This window comes from Calidris pugnax, unplaced genomic scaffold, assembly GCF_001431845.1.
Source record: "Calidris pugnax isolate Ruff unplaced genomic scaffold, ASM143184v1 scaffold398, whole genome shotgun sequence".
Lineage (NCBI taxonomy): Eukaryota > Metazoa > Chordata > Aves > Charadriiformes > Scolopacidae > Calidris > Calidris pugnax.
The window spans coordinates 4,492,739-4,513,159 of NW_015091280.1; the positions used below are offsets into that span (position 1 = coordinate 4,492,739).

Consider the following 20,421-nt stretch of genomic DNA (forward strand, 5'->3'; position numbering starts at 1 on the left):
GCAAAAACAAGATTAGGAAATTGATCGTGTTTCCATATTAAATATTGTTGTGCTTCATCCAAGAAGCATGCTTTGTATTTTATGTAGGTAAATACTTCTAGAGAAAATCTAAATTGAATTTCTAACTTTGTTGTATCTAACCTCTAACTAATTATTTTTTTCACTTATTACTTTGTCATAATGACATAAACATCTCAACAATAGTGCTTTACCAGGCAAATGCTTCTATTATACTAAATGGAATTAATGAGTAAAAATGTGCTTATGTGTTTGCAATACTGGCATTTGTGACCCCAGACCTGCAAGTTGAGCTGTACAAGAAGGCTTGTGTAAACTTTCCAAAGGCTTTAAAATGTGTGTCTAATTATAGAAGGTTAAGTGTACTCAATTTTAATTTTTTTTTTTTTTTTTTTCCCCAAGGCCATGTGGTTATGATATTATTGAGATTCCATAATGCCTCCTGCTGTGATGGACAGCCTTGACATCTGGGCAGTGGATTCACAGATTGGTGCTGATGGCTCAATATCTGTCGACTTCCTGTTGCCCACTGGAATCTACATCAAACTGGATGTCCCTCGAGATGCCACCATATCTCATATTAAGCAGGTAATACCAAAGGGTCAATTAACTTAAAAGTTAACTTACGTTTGGAATAAGTGCTGGGTTTGATTTTTATGTGCCTTTTGGCAAAACAAGTAATGAATTTGAGTAGGCATAATGTTTTGATGGCACATGCATAGCAGATTGATTAGTAAAGATCTGTCTGGGGGTTGGGAATGTTTTTGGGCAGATGGCAAGGTTCGGAGAAATTACTTCTTGCTGATGGTTACACTTCAGCAGAGATTATTCTAATAGCTCTATAGTAATGCTGTATTGCTACACCTAAATCTTTTTTTAATGCATTGATTTAACATTTCTCCAATTAGTGGGCAAACAGGAGACACTGTGTCTAATTTGATTTTTAATATAGAAGTCACAGACTGTGCTTCTGCTTCCTTTGATTGACACCAAAGATAGATGCTTAAAAAACTATGTATGCCATTTCTTAAAGGTTGCGTACAAGTGCCTTGTTAGGGCATGACTTAAAAAGTGAGGGAACACTCAAATCAAAGGAGAGAGAGCAAGCAAGGAAATAGCCACAGATATTAAAGAGTAATCTACTGATCTTTCATCAGATAATGGCCATGTGAGGGCATTTAGACAAGTTACCGTGGAATTAGGTAGCGAGTGCATGACAACACCAAGTAATCTGCTCCTTAAGCATAATGAACTTCTAAAAGACAATAAAGTGTGGTTTCTCATTCAGTTGCATTGCCTGGTAAATAAGGACGTTGTTTTTCATTCCTATTCTTTCTGACAGTATTCACTTGTTTATAGAAATCGTGTTCTTTGTATCAGTAGTAGCTTCATGTAATTTATTGTACTCCTTGTTCGAAACTTTCTAGACACTGAAATAATTTTTTTTATGCAGTGGATCACTTAGTATTTTAGAAGAAATCAGAGTGCCCCAAGAAATTGAAGTGATCCGATAAATAAATTTTGTGCTATACTCAAATATTTGAAATTATTCTGACTGGAGAAAATATCGTTGTAGTTTTAGTAAAAGGGTAACCTGGGCAACTACAGGTTAGCTGGTGGGTAAGATAATGGAATAGCGAATTGTGATTTCAATTGATAAAGAATTTAAAAAAAGTGTGTAAGTGACAACAAGAAGGGACTTGAACTAAGCTGTCTGCTATAAACAGGTACTGTTGGTATTTAGCTGTTTTTCAAAGGAAAGGAGTGTTTATCATAACTGCAGAAGTCTTTCATGGAAATCACTGTATTTGAAAACAAAACAATAATGAGGACTTGGATGGCATACTGGACTAGGAGCTTTGCTCCCACCACATTGCTGTGACAAACCCTGATTGTGGACCTAGGGATGTATAGAGGACTTGAGAGTAAATATAAGGATTTTATTTTGTATATTAAACTGTTAAGATTAAAATAAGAGAAAAGAAGAAAAATAGCCAATTATTTGAGGGCTGAAGAATTTTTCATTTCTGTAGACTTTATAATTCTAGCAGGACAGTACTTTGGGTGGTGGCAAATGGCTGCTTTCAGTGGAAGTCAGTTCATGGCTTTTTGAATTTTACAACCATTAAGTGATATAATAAATACCAGTAGCTGGAAATTGAAGTTAGGCCTCATAGTACTTGTCCCTATATGTTTTCTATCCTTGGGACATTTTTGCACACAAGCTGCTGCTTAAAAATAACCTCAAGATAGTGACTACAAACAAGACAAAGTAAATACATAATGATATTTAGGGATAAAAAATTAACTAGGTTAGCAAACATGTTACTCCTATGTTCTTTCAGGAACAGAAATGGAAATTATTGTTACCCTCAGGGCCATGAGATATGTCCGTGCTTTCTTGTTTAGTTTCACTTATTTATTTTCTTTGCAGCTGTTATGGAAGCAGGCACCTGCCTACCCGCTCTTCCATCTCCTCATGGAGATTGACTCTTACATGTTCTCATGCGTGAATCAGACTGCTGTACGTGAAAAACTAGAGGATGAAACACGCAGACTTTGTGATGTTAGACCCTTTCTTCCTGTCCTTAAACTAGTGACAAGGAATTGTGATCCAGGAGAAAAGTTGGATTCCAAAATAGGTGTCCTTATAGGCAAAGGTAATTACGCTTTGTTTTTTTTTTTAAAATGAGGGTAAACTTTCTTTTGTGTATAATTGGGCAGGTGACAGTGGGAAAAAAAAAAAAAGGATAAAAATTAAGTATTTCCCTGACAGAATTTTCTTTCATAAAACTAATACTGATGTAGTTTAAAAGAATTTAAGTACTTAAGACAAAACTTCTGGAAGTTGTTGAAAGCTACTTTCTGTATTGTATTTTGGCACCGTATTGCATTACTACATAAATCAAGAGCAAATTTTATCTTACTAGACGAGGGAAAAATCTATAATATTATTACTAAGTAAAGGAAAATATAATCCCTGAAAAGTGTTATCATAAAGAGCCTAACAGCAAACTGGATCCACAGAAGGAACTAGAAATCATTATGGTTTTGTTATACACAGTTTCTGAGTTGGTTAACAATATGATTCTTGTTTTTGCTCTCAGTTGTGGCACTGATTTTCAGCAAACAATGAAAAGCTATTTTTAAAGGTTTCACACTAACTTGTTCTTGATGTTATTTCAGAATTTTGAGCTTTTAAATCTACTCTGCTTGGTTATACAATCGAGATTGACAGGGTCGTGTGAGGTCATACCTCTTGTTTTAGAACAATGAACCATTGTTAGCTCTTTTTATAAAGACTGCAGGTTTTGTTTAGATTTCAGCAGTACACTGTCTGCCTATTTGTTAAAACTGACAATGGAAACAGTTAGCCAGTTTAACCATTCCGACAGATTCTGACAGATTTTGAGAGATTCCCATTCTTTGATTGAATATTTTGCTTATTATAGCTGTGCAAGATCCTTCCTCATGCAGCCTCTATTCTGTACCTTAGCAGTGCAAAAAATGTGTTCCTGTCTAAGCTGCTAAACTTAGTGTTTTGTTCTCAAAAGGTGAGAACGGTGCTTTGTGTAATTTGGACAATGTCCTTCAAAGTTCAGGAGAAAAGAAAAAAAGAAACTCTCGCAGGCCCTGTACTTCCTGAAGAAGCGCAGAATCACAGCTGTGCGGACTCTCCACTGTGTATTCTCTCTTTACATATTTCAGAAAAGAAACTTTATAGGTCTTGAATTGGTTGAAATTTCAGTCCTGTCATTTTGACTTGAGTAGAAGATTTTAAGTACAAAGGAAATTCAAGAATAAATTTACCTGTCCCTCTTTTTTTGATTTTTAAAAGAAATAAAAAAGGTGATACCATCTTTCTGTGGGATTTAAAAAAATACAAAGAAATTGCAAACGCTTCTTCCCTTCTGTGGTCTTTATGATGCATTTGCTGTGCTTTCTTTGTATTTGCTCTTGTAAGGAGAGGGGTAAAACTTTCCAAACTCTTGAACTCAGAGCTCAGTTGGGAGGGATTCTGTGGGAAGCTTCCACGGAGTTCAAAGGAGTTAGTGAGTACTGGGAGTTTTTCAAGAACGCTCTCCTGGAAGCACAAAAACGGTTCATCCCCTTTAAAGGAAAGGGAAGTAGGTGGAGCAAGAGACCCCCTTGGCTTGACTGGGGGCTTTTCAGTCTGCTCAAAATGAAAAGAGAAGCCTACCAGAACTGGAAAAGCAGATAAATACCTGTTGAGGAGGAATACCTGTTGAGAACTACCAGGGCATTGCCAAGGTGTGCAGAGATGCAGTTAGAAAGACAAAAGCTCAGCTTAAATTGAAATTGGCCAGAGATGTCAAAAACTGCAGGAAAGGGTTCTTCAGGTACATAAACAACAAGCAGAAACAGAAAGAAAATACTGGCCCACTAAACAGGAGAGGTGAATTAGTCTCCAGCAACACTGAAAAGGCAGAGGTTCTCAACACTTTCTTCAGGTCTGTCTTTCCCAGCACTGCTGGGCCCCAGGCCTTGTGTCCTAGTGTGGCCCCAGCTGGCAACAGAGAACTGGATGGTCTTTAACTCACTGCCCCCCCAGCAGTAGGAACAGGGGAAGAATCAGAAGGGCAAAACTCATGGATTGAGATAAAGGCAGTTTAACAGAACAGTGAAGGAAAAAGGAAAACAACAACAATAATACTGATAGAGGAATATACGAAATGTGATTGATGTCCAGCTGCTCGCCAGCTGGAGCCCAAAGCCCAGCCCGCTCACCAAGGGCAAACCTGACCACCTTCTACAACAAAGTACCCTGTGCAGTTGATGAGGGGGGCCTGGTGGATTTTGACTACCTGCATTTCTCCAGGGCTTTAGACACAGTTCCCCACAGCCTCCTCCTAGAGAAACTGACACATTACGGTCTAGACAAGTGTTCTGTTCGGTGGATGGGGAACTGGCTGACACACCACCCCAAAGAGTCGTGGTAAATAGCTCTGTTTCAAACTGGCAACCTGTCACAAGTGTAGTCCCCTGAGGATTGATATTGGGCCTGATGCTGTTTAATATCTTCATAAGTGATCTGGATGATGGGGTCAAGTATACCCTGATGAAGTTTGCTGATGATACCAAACTGAGTGGGGAAGTGGGCATTTTGAAGGGAAACCACCCTGCAGGCAGGTCTGGATAGGCTGGAAGAGTGGGCTAACATGAACCTTATGAAGTTCAACAAGGCCCAGCAGCACAGGTTGGGATCTACCCAGCTGGGGAGCAGCTCTGTGGAAAGGGACCTGGAGGCCCTGGTGGACAACAAGCTCAATAGGAATGAACAGCGTGTTGCAGCAGCCGAGAGAGCCACACCTGGAATACTGTGTTCAGTTTTGGTCCTTGCTATGCAAACAAGATGTGGATGGGCTGGAGAAGGTCCAGAGAAAGGCCACAAAGGACTGGGAAGCCTGCCATGTGAGAAAAGGCTGAGAAAATTGGGTTTGTTCAACCTTGGGAAAAGAAGGCTCAGAGGAGACCTTCTCTTTGTGTTCCACTATTTAAAGGGAAGTCACATGGAAAAGATGAGGGATAACAGGTACAGGTTACTCCTCGGGAGATTCCAGTTGGACTCAAGGAGAATTTTTCACCATGAGAAAAATCAGCCATGGGAATAATCTCCCCATGGAAGTGGTGGATTCCCCAACACTGGACACTTAAGATTTGGCTGAAAAGGGTGCTGGGCCACCTTGTCTAGACTGTGCCTTTGCCAAGAAAGGTTGGACGAGATGATTCTTGAGGTCCCTTACAACCTGTGATAATACGATTCTATGATAATAAAGGTTTGAGTGGGATGGTAAATAGATGGGCAGTATTTGTACAGGTATTGATCCTTTTGCTTGCTTGAATTCTTTCAGGTCTCCATGAGTTCGATGCCTTACAAGATCCTGAAGTGAAGGACTTCCGAGCCAAAATGCGGAGACTCAGTGAGGAAAAGATTCAGTCGCTTGTGGGTCTCTCGTGGATGGACTGGCTAAAGCACACGTACCCACCAGAACAGGAACCTGTTATCCCAGAGAGCTTCCAAGATAAGCTCTATAGTGGAAATCTTGTAGTGGCTGTTCATTTTGATAACTGCCAGGTAGGAATGGTTGTTCATCACGTTCCAGGTACTGTTCTTGATCCTGATCTGAAGTAGCATGTGATTGATCAAGGGTGTAAATGAAATAGAATGCTAACATTGTGTTTGCTCTAAAATGCAAATTCTTTCACCAGAAAGTGAGGATGTGAACTTACAGTTGTGCACTCCACTTCTAGACACAAATTGCGGTTCTACTTCTAAAGTCAAAATGTACAACTTTCATATTCTATATTATTTGATGTTTGTTTAAATGTAAAACATAATTCAAGGACTATTTTTGGCGAATTTTTACCGTGTTGCTTCACGAGTGTTCGATTTTAGGCTCAGGGGATGCTGGTGAATTGGGAGGCACCATATTCAACACACTTCTTTTTGTGTGTGATTCATTGTTGAACATCTTTGGGATTGATCTGCTAATTAGATTGAGCAATACATTTTTTAAAAAAAGGAGTTAGTATTCCCTATGCTAGACACACATATAGAACAAATAAAACACTAGCTGAGACTTAAAGTTACCTTTCTGTTTCAATGAACAAATCTATAGCTTATTTTTAAAATAAAAATTGCTTTAGTTTCCACCTAAAATGATTTAGCTAAGTTTTTTGATGTTGAAAATGCAAGGAAAACAACAACAATAATACTGATAGAGGAATATACGAAATGTGATTGATGTCCAGCTGCTCGCCAGCTGGAGCCCAAAGCCCAGCCCGCTCACCAAGGGCAAACCTGACCACCTTCTACAACAAAGTACCCTGTGCAGTTGATGAGGGGGGCCTGGTGGATTTTGACTACCTGCATTTCTCCAGGGCTTTAGACACAGTTCCCCACAGCCTCCTCCTAGAGAAACTGACACATTACGGTCTAGACAAGTGTTCTGTTCGGTGGATGGGGAACTGGCTGACACACCACCCCAGAGGGTGGTGGTAAATAGCTCTGTTTCAAACTGGCAACCTGTCACAAGTGTAGTCCCCTGAGGATTGATATTGGGCCTGATGCTGTTTAATATCTTCATAAGTGATCTGGATGATGGGGTCAAGTATACCCTGATGAAGTTTGCTGATGATACCAAACTGAGTGGGGAAGTGGGCATTTTGAAGGGAAACCACCCTGCAGGCAGGTCTGGATAGGCTGGAAGAGTGGGCTAACATGAACCTTATGAAGTTCAACAAGGCCCAGCAGCACAGGTTGGGATCTACCCAGCTGGGGAGCAGCTCTGTGGAAAGGGACCTGGAGGCCCTGGTGGACAACAAGCTCAATAGGAATGAACAGCGTGTTGCAGCAGCCAAGAGAGCCACACCTGGAATACTGTGTTCAGTTTTGGTCCCTGCTATGCAAACAAGATGTGGATGGGCTGGAGAAGGTCCAGAGAAAGGCCACAAAGGACTGGGAAGCCTGCCATGTGAGAAAAGGCTGAGAAAATTGGGTTTGTTCAACCTTGGGAAAAGAAGGCTCAGAGGAGACCTTCTCTTTGTGTTCCACTATTTAAAGGGAAGTCACATGGAAAAGATGAGGGATAACAGGTACAGGTTACTCCTCGGGAGATTCCAGTTGGACTCAAGGAGAATTTTTCACCATGAGAAAAATCAGCCATGGGAATAATCTCCCCATGGAAGTGGTGGATTCCCCAACACTGGACACTTAAGATTTGGCTGAAAAGGGTGCTGGGCCACCTTGTCTAGACTGTGCCTTTGCCAAGAAAGGTTGGACGAGATGATTCTTGAGGTCCCTTACAACCTGTGATAATACGATTCTATGATAATAAAGGTTTGAGTGGGATGGTAAATAGATGGGCAGTATTTGTACAGGTATTGATCCTTTTGCTTGCTTGAATTCTTTCAGGTCTCCATGAGTTCGATGCCTTACAAGATCCTGAAGTGAAGGACTTCCGAGCCAAAATGCGGAGACTCAGTGAGGAAAAGATTCAGTCGCTTGTGGGTCTCTCGTGGATGGACTGGCTAAAGCACACGTACCCACCAGAACAGGAACCTGTTATCCCAGAGAGCTTCCAAGATAAGCTCTATAGTGGAAATCTTGTAGTGGCTGTTCATTTTGATAACTGCCAGGTAGGAATGGTTGTTCATCACGTTCCAGGTACTGTTCTTGATCCTGATCTGAAGTAGCATGTGATTGATCAAGGGTGTAAATGAAATAGAATGCTAACATTGTGTTTGCTCTAAAATGCAAATTCTTTCACCAGAAAGTGAGGATGTGAACTTACAGTTGTGCACTCCACTTCTAGACACAAATTGCGGTTCTACTTCTAAAGTCAAAATGTACAACTTTCATATTCTATATTATTTGATGTTTGTTTAAATGTAAAACATAATTCAAGGACTATTTTTGGCGAATTTTTACCGTGTTGCTTCACGAGTGTTCGATTTTAGGCTCAGGGGATGCTGGTGAATTGGGAGGCACCATATTCAACACACTTCTTTTTGTGTGTGATTCATTGTTGAACATCTTTGGGATTGATCTGCTAATTAGATTGAGCAATACATTTTTTAAAAAAAGGAGTTAGTATTCCCTATGCTAGACACACATATAGAACAAATAAAACACTAGCTGAGACTTAAAGTTACCTTTCTGTTTCAATGAACAAATCTATAGCTTATTTTTAAAATAAAAATTGCTTTAGTTTCCACCTAAAATGATTTAGCTAAGTTTTTTGATGTTGAAAATGCTCAGATTCTCCTTGAGTCCAGCATTCCCATTAATCATTTTTGCACTGTGTTATTTCGGATAACAGTGAGAGATCAGCATTGGAAACCTTAAAATCTCACATGTGTTTAAATAGATCAGGCTACGTTTGGTGTCTGTTTTGACCTGGGTTCTGGATACTGATTTTCTAATGATTCGGCTGATTTTATTTACAAAACTAGATTATTTCTGATACTGTCTTTTTAACTTAATAAATGAAAAATCTAAAATGGTAAAATCATATCTGATTCTGGAAACGCTAAAACTGCAGAGGTGAATACTACATTATGATGTTGGATGCATAGGTGTTTTTGTGACAAAATCTTTTTCCAGTTCTCTTTGGCTTAGTAGAGGACTTGTAGTTGTCCAGGAGTGAGAATATCCCAGTGTTTGTCAGCTTTTGATGGAAATATTATATATATATGCATATGATAACAGTACAAAAGCAGTGCAAAAGTTCATGCTGGTGCAGAATGTGTTTGCCTGCCACTCTAATAGCTTAGGCTGCTGACATTTCAAATGTTTCGAATGCTTCTGCTGCCAGTTCTGACCTTCGAAGCTATTAACAGTTCAAATCTGAGACACTTTTTAGAGCAGTCAGCTCTGCTCCAGACTTTACTACTTGCACTGAGTACTAGAGTCGTCTCAGGAGAATTAAATTGGAAGGTGTGGGGACTGCTGTGTTTCTTCAATAGGAACACTGTAAGATTGAGAGAAAGGAATGTTAAAATACTCCTTGTCTAGAATGTGTGGGTGAGCTGCAGAAGCCTACTTAATTGTCTCTGGAGCAAGAGAAAGAGCCTGATCCCCATTTCTGTGACATAGGTGCAGAGACCTACCGTTTGGAAGTCAGGCGGCTGTCATAGAGCATCAGCTTCACAGGAAGACAAAATGTCATTCCCTGTCTACCCACCACAAGTCATGATGGGAGAAGAAAGCTTTCACAGTGTGGCAGCTTTCTGAAAGGGGGAAGCTGTTGTGAACCATGCAGAAACTGAGAAAATACAGAATTAATTTTGCCTGACTTTATGGAGTTAGATTTTTCCGTTAGGGCAGCTTGGCTTCTTACCAGTAAACTTCTATATAAATAAAGTATAAGTCAAAAGAATGTAAGCCAGACAACACTTCACATCTGTAAAGCACTGTTTTTAGAATGCTTACGTCTTCAGGAGCATGTGTGTATAAATTAAAAATGCTCTAAACAAAAACCCAGAACTCACCGAACCAACCTTTGCAAATAAGCAAGCGCAGAGCTTGATGTGGTAGATTAAGGGAGACAAATAATTTCACAGAAGACCTTTTACATTAGGATCTTCAAATGAATGTAAACCATTTTTTTTAATGTTTAAAAAAGAAAATAACTTCTTAACCTTTATCTCTTTAGAATGCATCAGAATTAGAGATATGTAGATATCTCTAATTTGTAGATATGTAGATAGACTCTAAAGGTTTGATTAAAAATGTTTTTGAAAATGCAGAGTCTTTCCATATTGTATTCAGAATGCTACAGTTACTGGCTGCTACCCCTCTTTTCTGCACTCCTCCAAATAAGGTGGTGTTATTGTACATAAATCACATTAACAGTTTCTTCTGCTTTATTACTTGAAGCTTTCTTTTCATTCTGAGTACAGTGGTACCTAGAAAGAGGATAACTTGCCAGTGGCCAGAAAAATTAACACGTGTAGTACCACTAAATACCTTGAAATGTATGGAGGATTTACTATCTCATTCACATTCTAAAATATACGTTTCTAGATCAATATGCTGATCTAGAAGTCTTTAAATCACTGCTGAACAATTAGATAAAGTTCTGTGTTCTTAAAAGTACTTCTGATACTATAAAAGTTTGGAAATTAACCATTTTTCTAGGGTGACTATTGCTTTGATTGCACTGAAGATGTAGACATTAACTGTAGGTGTTAAAATAGGCTGGTTTAACAGTTAAGTATTTCTACATATTTCATTGTGTATGCTACAATTTAAGCCTTGCATGACTGATTATGACAAGTTTAACATCCAGTATTCCTGTTTGTCTTTTGTTAGGATGTATTTAGTTTTCAGGTGTCTCCTAACATGAATCCCATCAAGCTGAATGAGCTGGCAATCCGAAAACGTTTGACTATCCATGGAAAAGAAGATGAGGAAGTTGATCCTGCTGACTATGTGCTGCAAGTTAGCGGAAGGCTAGAATATGTTTTTGGTGATCACCCATTAATTCAGTTTCAGGTACGTTAAGGCTCTTTGGAACTTTCTGTAATAGTTCTGCAGTGTCTTGGCCAAAATTTGACCTTGTTTTCTGTGCAGGGTCAGCTCTAGGAAACAGTAATATAATTCCTCTGCATGTCTGCAGCCCTCTCCACTTGTAGGATACATGTGCACCATTTCCTTTGTAATATATTATTTGTTTCTTTGGTTTGAAAGTCGCTGTAGAAATAGTCTGCTAGCTGATAACAACTGTTTTCTGTGGGCTTTTAGTATATACGCAACTGTGTGATGAACAGGACTCTTCCTCAGCTGACTCTGGTTGAGTGTTGCACCATAAAGAAAATGTGCGAGCAGGAGATGATTGCCATAGAAGCTGCCATTAACAGAAAATCATCCAACCTTCCTCTTCCTCTGCCACCAAAAAAAACAAGACCAACAACTGTAAGTTGATATGGAGAATATCTGATATCCAAACGTAACCGTGACTTATGGAATATAAATCATAGAATCATAGAATGATTTGGGTTGGAAGGGACCTTCAAGATCACCTAGTTCCAAACCTCTGTCCTGGGCAGGGACACCTCCCACTAGAGCAGGTTGCTCAAAGCCCCATCCAGCCTGGCCTTGAACACCTCCGCGGATGGGGCATCCACAGCTTCTCTGGTCAGCCTTTTCCAGTGTCTCACCTGGAGGACCACAATCACAATGTTTGGGAGTTGTGCTTCTACTTCTCTTTTCCAGTGTAGGTCATCTGAGTCTACTTGGAGCCTCCTGTTGCTTATGAGAAGGTTTACATTAGAAATAGCAGACCTTGAAGCTTTCTGGAAACTTCTTAGCTTCCTTTGCCTCATCTATCCTCCTTCTCCCCCACCATCTCCTTTCTGTTGCTTTTATTCACAACCCAGAAGAGGGGGTAATAATCTGTTACCAGAAACCGGAGAAGTTACTGCAGAGAACCTGGATTCTCCAGCTTAAGAGTAATGTGTAGGCTCCACCAGCTTCGCCAGCAGTGGTCTGTGATCTCTTCTCTTAGCCCAGATACCTTGCATGGTGCTGCCAATTCAACGATGGCAGTTTTTGCCATAATACACATCTAACTTTTCTTTTGATACGGTGCTTCATTTATTGCTGAAGTTACGGCCTTACAGCACAGTTACACTTTACGTACTGTCGCTCTAAGAAATGTGGACAGACTTTGCTGTATTAGACACTCTGTATATATGTACTCTGGATGAACACTAAATTTGAAGGGTTATTCTGAATTGTCAGCAAGTAGTACTGAATGTATGTTCCCAGCCCACTTTCAGCTGAGTGTTTTTTCAAATTTTTTTCCCTTTAGAGCATCTTGTATGCTCTTGTAGTTATGATAACCAATTTATTTTTTATTATTTCAAATGTATATTTTTAAACACACATCTTTTTTAGTTTTTATTTATGACTTATGCTTATAATGCTTTGCCTGTGAAATAGGTCTTAATATGTTACAGTGGTTAAGAATGAACTTGTATCTTTGTTTCCCTTCTCAGAGCGTATGGGATATTTCCAAACCTTTCAAGATTATTCTGTTAAAGGGTAATAAACTAAATACAGAAGAAAATGCCAAAGTAAGTAATTATGCCTAGTATCAGAAGGTGTTATCTTCATTTTAATGATTTTCAGTGTTCAGTAAACTCAGAATCTTACAGATTACAATTCAGCAAAAGTGTAAACATTTTTAGTTATTCATAGTTATATTGGTAGCATTGACTAAAATCTTGCTTTATTGCTGAAGTATTTCTTTATTGTCTGAAGTTGGGTACATGCATTAGAACGTTATCACTAATCATGGACAATATGACACGAATGTTCATATGGTACTTAATTTTTTTAAGACCGTATCCTTGAAGTACTGATATTGGTGTCACATCAGCTTATTCAAACTAAACTGCAGTAAGCATTTGCCACAAACAAAAGTAGATTAAATATTAAACATTTTTCAGTGGAATATAAGGTATTTTTGTAGTCCGGAATATATTCTGTGTGTTCTAAGCACGAATTGCATGCTTCTATACAATCTGTCTTTTATTTTCTAAACATGCTGAACACAAAAAAAGCGCTGTAGTATCACTTCCTGTAGCGATGTACATGAGTGGGCTACTGGCTGTTTTACAGACCACAAGTTGTTAACACATGGGAATTTATTGCACAACTACTTTAAGACCTTGCAAGACACTTGCCTGTGAGGTAGAGCAACATTAATTTCCTTTATTTTGTTTGGCAATCAATAAATTAAATAGCCAGTCCTGTAGATGAAGAAGAAATTCAATTACCCTCAGTGGCTAATTTGCTGTTTGCTGTTCAGATGCTTTATTCAGGATACTCGGTGTGTTGTTTTTTTTTCTTTTCTTTCAAAACTATTGTTACAACTTGCTTGTATATTAGCAATACTACATTTTACTGCGTGGCTAAGTGAGCCATGGTTACCATTCTACTACCTTGGACACTATGACTGTGGAAATGGATGTCTGCAAAAACAGATGTTTCCTTTTTCTTTGTCTAAACCATTATTTTGCTAGTTATTCACTAGTAATATCTTATTAACTCTATGTTCTGTAGAATCTGACAAGGTTTTTTTGTTTGTTGTTTTTAAAAAAAAAGGGAAGGGAAAAGGGAAGGTGGATTCCAGAAGCAACATATATATGAAGTTTGGGGGTTTTTTTTCCTACTTAGAAAAAGTGTGTTTTGGTTCGTTTCAGTATGCTTTTAAAGGAACAAGAAAATATCTTGATTGTAAGCTTGAGGAGAACCAGGAAAAATTGACACTTCTTTGGTATTGATGTCTGTGGGCATTATCTGAATGTTATGTAGTGTTTTGAATGCTTTTTAGTCTTGAAAACTTTGAAGTCCTGTAGTTACCCAAGACCAAGAATGCTTGTAGTAACCTTGCTTGTGCATGTTTCCCTGCATTGTCTGTCTACACTGTTAGGGAATTGTCACTATTTGTTTCCCAGTCCTGATTCTAAGGCTGTTTAATTCATTGCCATTGTTCTTTCAGTTCCATTGGGCTTCAGATCAAGCCAATATTAATCCATTTTTGCTGCAACCAATAACAGGGTTCCCAAATGCAGTGTTTGTAGTGGGAAACAAAATTTGTCAGATGGGTAGTGCTCTGCTGCTGTGAGCGGAGTGTTTTTACCTGGAGCACAAGTGGCTTCTTTCACCTGTCTAACACCCAACTTTCTGAATACATGACATTTGAAATTGCTTTTCTTTTTGTCTTCCTCTTTGGCCGTACCATCGGGACATACTGTTCCAGGGGTAAAAGGGGAATGTCAGAATGAAAAGAATAAAATTAGGATCCAATCCCTTACACTTACAGGATTGGAAATCACAGAATTGGAAATAGCCAAAAGGCAGGCAGAACAGCAGTGCCTTCTAACAATGCAGTGCTTTGTTACTAGCAAATCTTGTATGATTGCTTATGCTTTTTATATTAATAAAGTAAAAGAAAAGTCAGGGAAGTGTGGTGGCATATAAAGGTATATATCAGATGATAGCAAGTCAAAGAACAATATTTAAAAATGTGCAAATGTGAATTTAAACTCCTGGTTTTTAAAAAAAGCAAAAGGCAGATTTTAGAATGTTTACCATTGCTGGTGTTAAAGCACAAGCAGTTAATACACTAGACGTAATCATATTTCCATAACATATCTTTAAATCAGCAGAGGTAATTAATTATAAATTCGGTTGAACAGACAGCGAATCTCCAAATGGATTAATAAAGGACCATCTGGTGAATTGTTTCAAGGTTATGAACTCACTGATTTTAATCAGTTCTCTGTCATCAGCCACGGTGTTTCCTTTTTAAAGAATATGGTGCCGCAATCTTTAATTAGAGAGAAATAAAAAAGCCCTCTATATGTAGTCAACAAGAATATGTGTGTATATATGTGTAAAGTTACATATAGGTATGTACACACATGTATAGTCCATACACAGTTAGATTTCCTGAAATAAGATAACTTTCATGTGATCTGTTTCATGGATGTTCATGTTGCTGTTCTTAACTCGGTGATACACGGTGGTGAAGCTCTGCATGCCAAAAACTGGTAATATAAATAATTAAAAGTGGTTTTCATGAGTATTGCTGGGACTCAAATAAATGTAGTTTTCTAAATGCAGCTTTTCTTTCAGTGATTGGTTGTAAGCTTGGAAAGGAAATTGGGATTGTATATGTGTAAGTCAGGGAGTCAGTTTAATAATGGATGTCCCTATGGCACCTGTATCAAGCAGTGTAACCCATGGCAGTGTGTTCTCCAAGACCTCTGGCAGCCCTGTGCTGTGACAGCAGCCTCTTCATCGGTGGTAGCAATTGTTTTAGAGAAGTCAAAAATGATCAGAATGGGTGTTATTTGGAGACCATCTGTTGGTGCTACTAATGCCTTCCCCAGGGATTATTCTGGGCTGAAGACAGATTTGCTCTCCAGCATGACTCCATTTAAACTCCATTAAAACTACTCTTTGCCAATGACTAATTTATCTGAGCTAGTTTACAAATGGAGAACTTAGTACTGAGCAGTAGCTGGTGTAGCCAAAAAGATACGTCGAGATTGGGACTGCTTTGGTGTTGATCGCACTGTTGTTTCTTTGAAGGAGGGAAAGAGGCTCTCCCCTAGAACAGAGATTGCCTATTTCAGTTGGGAATTCAATGGTCAAGTTTAATTATTTTTTTGTCTAAAACCCGTACCAAATTTTAAACATCTCTGCCTTTCAGTTACAGTGCTCAAAAATAATACGGTAGTTGAAAGGGAACAATGGGAAGGTTGTTTGAGGAGCATAGGGAACCTGAAACAGCACTTCACCTATTACTTATGTAACTGTAACACTGAGAACAACTTCTTGGTGCTGACCAGAGTTTACATTTGTGGGTGTTTTGTTCTTTTGATTTTTTCTCTTTTAAAAAATCACTGCTATTTTGAAAGGTCACCTGAAAGAAGTTGACGTATTTCTCCTTGTTGTTTGCTCAGGCAACAAAAAGAAATACCTCTTTGCCATTCTTGTTGAAACTGTCCAAGAGTATGGATACTTGGAAACATGCAGGTTTTTACATACATATATTATTAAACAGAAATGCAGAAATGAGCCACATCTTAGCATTGACCTGTAATGTGTTTAATTTCAGTACCAACCACTCTCAACTTCTTTCTCTTCTTGTCCCTCTCCTTTCCTGTTCCTTATTTTTATCATTCAAAGTACCTGGTTTTGTTGGTTTCTGGGTGCTGAAGACAAAACAGAATTCCTGGGAATGATATATACACTGTTGTTGTTGTTTATTATTATTACTGGTGATTTCTAATGTCACACTCATCAGTGTTCCCTCTGTACATTTTTATAAAAAGCTTAAGACAAAAAATGGATTTTCTCCTAAGCTGTAAAACTCCAAAATTTTTCCCTATTTGAAGCATAAATTGGTTCTACCTGGAGATTTGAATTTGAATTCAGAAAAATAGTCTTACCTTTTTCATTCTGCTCAGTTGTTTGTTTCCTAGTATTTCCTTCTGTGTTAGGTATGTTAAGTTAGAAGCGTTTGTATATCCATATATTGTATTTGTTACTGCAAATGAGTTGTTGTTATTATTAGTCATATGTGGTAATGTAACTAATCCAGTACTGGAAAAATTCATAGCCAACATTATTTAAACAAATACATTTTGATTTGGCTGGGAATGTGAATAGCAAAGTAAAAAGAACTTGTTCTCAAGAATTGTTTGGTTCATTTTAAAACCTCAAAATTAGTATTGCTTTTAAGATAGAAATGTTGATGAAATGGATATGTATATGTTCTGTATAACATTCTATGCAGAATTCTGTAGGTTCTGTGGCAAGCTTAACTTTTCTCATTGCTTTATTGCAGGTTCATGTGAGGGCTGGTCTTTTCCATGGCACAGAGCTCCTTTGTAAAACGATTGTAAGCACAGAAATATCCGGGAGAAGTGACCACGTTTGGAATGAAGTACTAGAGTTTGAAATAAACGTCTGCGATCTACCAAGAATGGCAAGGCTCTGCTTTGCAGTTTATGCCGTGATGGATAAGATGAAAACTAAAAAGTCAACCAAGGCAATGAATCCTTCCAAATACCAAACCATTAGGAAAGCAGGAAAAGTGGTAATTATTGCATTTTTCTTGAGTGTACCTCTGAATTTTATTAAAATGAGTATTCAGAAATCTTTTGTTGTCCTCACTTTTGTATTCAAGAATGCAAAATGAAAAAAAAAATATTAAAGGAGCATATGCATTAAGAATTGCACATCTTGGTATGAAAAAAAAACTTTTCATACTTCTCAGGCACTGAAAAAGGCATGAAAATTTTGGTTGTAAGCCAGTTGGCAAATGGGTTTTTAAAGAATTCTATTTTAAAAGGTCAGTTTTGTTCTGAACTCTAGATGTAGCTGTGATTGGGAAAAGATGAAAAAAGTAGCATCCGAGCTCACATTCAGGGAAATGCATATTTTTACACTGGAAGAGTGACACCCTTAAAATTAGGCCTTCTTAGCCTGCTACCAGAGTACATATGAAAAACTGTGCATGTGTTTAACAGCTTTTCTGAAAGATATTACCATTTAAAAAACCCAACCCTTTCAATTTTACTTATATTGTAGTGCTTCCTGCATAGTAATGTTCACTGGCATCTTACTTTCCATGTAAAAATTCTTTCCCTTAACAGCATTATCCTGTAGCCTGGGTGAACACCATGGTATTTGATTATAAAGGACAGTTGAAGAACGGAGAACTGGTACTTCACAGCTGGTCATCATTTCCTGGTAAAGTTTAACTTTTAAGATTTGGACTTGAAATACTTGTAAGATTAAAGAAAAGTAGTATCAAATACTAGAATAATTACTTTATGCGTGTCCCATTCTCCTGTCATAGTCTCTTTACTACTTGTATTTTTTTATGTGCATACATATATACATATATTTAATCTCTTTCCTGAAAGTGTCGTTTTAATCTCTGTCCTGAAAGCGTCCATTTCCTGAAAGTGAAATCAGGAAGGAGGAAGGACAAGAGTCTGTTTGGAGACAGTATTCTAGAACTTTTATCTGTTATGGAAGAAAAATCACATAAAATTTTTCTAGTTATATCTGTTTTTAAGATGCAGTTTAGGTTTCATTTGGTTCCCTGTGCTGTGCATCCTCAGCTAAATAGATAAGCTATATTCTGTGTGACTATATTTACGTCAGCAAAAGATGTGAATTAGAATTTTTTTTTAAGTCTTCCTTCCCTGGCATTCCAACGGGTTAGTAAGAGTGTCTGAAATCTCCATGTCACTCTTCACTCCATCCTGAGAAACCTGTACCCATTTGGCTGGAATGCTGGCTTAACACTCTTCTTTTTTTTCTTACTATTTGATATAGAGTTTACAAGTTTCTGTAAACTTGTTTACAGAAGCTGCAGATTTTACTGGGACTCGGTTCAGTGTAGGGACATCTCAGCTTCCCTTGACTGTTATGTTTATTCTGGAAGAGAAAATCAGTTTCTCATTGGGTGATGATCCAGCATTTGTGAATGTGGGAGATACGGGTGGTTCATGCTGGAAATGCAGCACGTTGTAGTAAAATTGCTGTGCGACAGAACGTGCTTCTGTCCATTGGATTCCATAATAAATTTCTTATCGTGTCTTTGCCTTCAGACTTTTTAATTTTAGTACATCCCTTACCCGTAACATTAATTGTTCTGTCTAATGTTTCAGATGAACTTGAAGAAATGTTGAATCCAATGGGAACTGTCCAGACTAACCCTTACACTGAAAATGCAACAGCTTTGCACATTAGGTTTCAAGAATATTCAAAACAGCCTATTAATTACCCTCCCTTTGATAAGGTAAGGTATGGCATCCAGAGCATGAATGCTTACACGTAGATGGCTATTTCTTCTTTCCTTTCAGCACTGCCTTTTCAACTGAATTCCCCACTTCTTGCCTTTTAGTTGACACTCTGCACGTTGTTAAACTTGCTGGTGCTCTGACTTCAGGGTTTTCAGATAGTATTTTGAAGACTTATGCTTTTAAAAATACTTTGTACACGGTCTTTTGAGGGTCAGAAGCAGAATCAGTTTCCAATATCAGTGATGTTACAAAAAGCTAAACTTACCTGCCATTCTGGGAGCCTTCAATGTGTATTTGCCTGTGGCCCGGACAGATCTGATACCCCTTTGTACAAATGCACGTTATCCACTCCTTGGGATGCTTCTTGCCTCTATGAGGAAAATGTCCATTTAAGGATAAATAGAACCATAATTCTGTATCGAAAGGGATTCCTCAAGGTCTGCTATTGAACTAAATCCACTTAGGTTGCCCATAGTTTTCTACAGATATGGTAAGAATGTGTACTTAGAAAGGAAGTGTGTATTTAGAATACATGTGGTAGCATCTGTAGATAAGCAAGTTGTTCACAACCAGCAAATGAAGGTAAGGCTGGGAAACAAGTAATAAAGTAAGTGTTAAAACAGATAATGATGCATTGAAAAAACAAAGTATAACTCGCACATACGCTAGTCTGAATTTTGTTTTCGGGAAAGTTAATAAGCACTTAAAGAAATTTTTTTTTTTTTTGAGAGAGAGTTTTGTACCTTTGTGGGGCATGAACAAAAAGACAGAAGCCACCATGCTTTATCAGCTTCATCAAAGAGGAATTTTGGGGTTAAGATTTGTCAAAATTAAATCAAATAACAAGACAGATTTTTTTGTTTTGATTTTGGATTGGTTTTTTTTTTCTACCTTATTGGTGCAGTATTTGTTCTGGTATTAAGACAGCATTGGAAATGCATTAAGGGCTAAAATAGTACTGACTCATTGTCATCTTAATTATGGTTGCCCAGTTTGCTCTTCACACTGGACATATTTTAGTCAGTTTTGGTTTATTTGTAATGCTTCACATTTTTTGCTTGTTAAGCTAAATGTATTTAAACTCTAAAGAAAAATAGCTGCTTTTATGTGCATGCTACAAGCGTGTTAAAGCATGTTTCTTAAGTAATAGCATATTTGTTCTAGCTCTACTGTTCCTGTTGTTTGTACCTGCGATACCACATTTTCAGTATGTTAAGATGCTCAGGTGAATACAGACATCATATTCTTCCAAGTAATTTTCCTGATGTATTGACATTAAGGTAGTGTCTGATGGTCCTCACCATCCCATGTGACTTCCATTTGGCTGCTGGATTTTTTTCTTTTCTGGCTTTGCCCCCTTTTTGAACCGTACCTGAGAAATCCTGCATATTAAATCCCAGAGCATCTTTATAAAGTGATTGTGGAGCTGGTAATGAAACATTAATTGGAAGCATTCAACTTTGAGGAAATGCTACAAAATGTATGATTTTTTTTTTTTTAGCAGTCCTTTTTTTTCCAGTAACTTTGCTACTTGCAATT

The 20,421-nt window shown here is 38.0% G+C and overlaps 1 protein-coding gene across 1 annotated transcript in view; it reads left to right on the forward strand.

The window, feature by feature from the left end:
- Positions 1 to 20,421, forward strand: part of PIK3CB (phosphatidylinositol-4,5-bisphosphate 3-kinase catalytic subunit beta) — a gene marked incomplete at its 3' end in the record, with an annotated part of 94,469 nt that overhangs the window by 56,650 nt on the left and 17,398 nt on the right. The window contains exons 4-12 of the mRNA XM_014960631.1: positions 421 to 606; positions 2,453 to 2,678; positions 5,892 to 6,115; positions 10,856 to 11,038; positions 11,288 to 11,458; positions 12,544 to 12,621; positions 16,911 to 17,162; positions 17,722 to 17,818; positions 18,748 to 18,878. Of these exons, the coding sequence (XP_014816117.1) occupies positions 454 to 606; positions 2,453 to 2,678; positions 5,892 to 6,115; positions 10,856 to 11,038; positions 11,288 to 11,458; positions 12,544 to 12,621; positions 16,911 to 17,162; positions 17,722 to 17,818; positions 18,748 to 18,878 (1,515 nt within the window). The remainder of the gene's footprint in view (positions 1 to 420; positions 607 to 2,452; positions 2,679 to 5,891; positions 6,116 to 10,855; positions 11,039 to 11,287; positions 11,459 to 12,543; positions 12,622 to 16,910; positions 17,163 to 17,721; positions 17,819 to 18,747; positions 18,879 to 20,421) is intronic.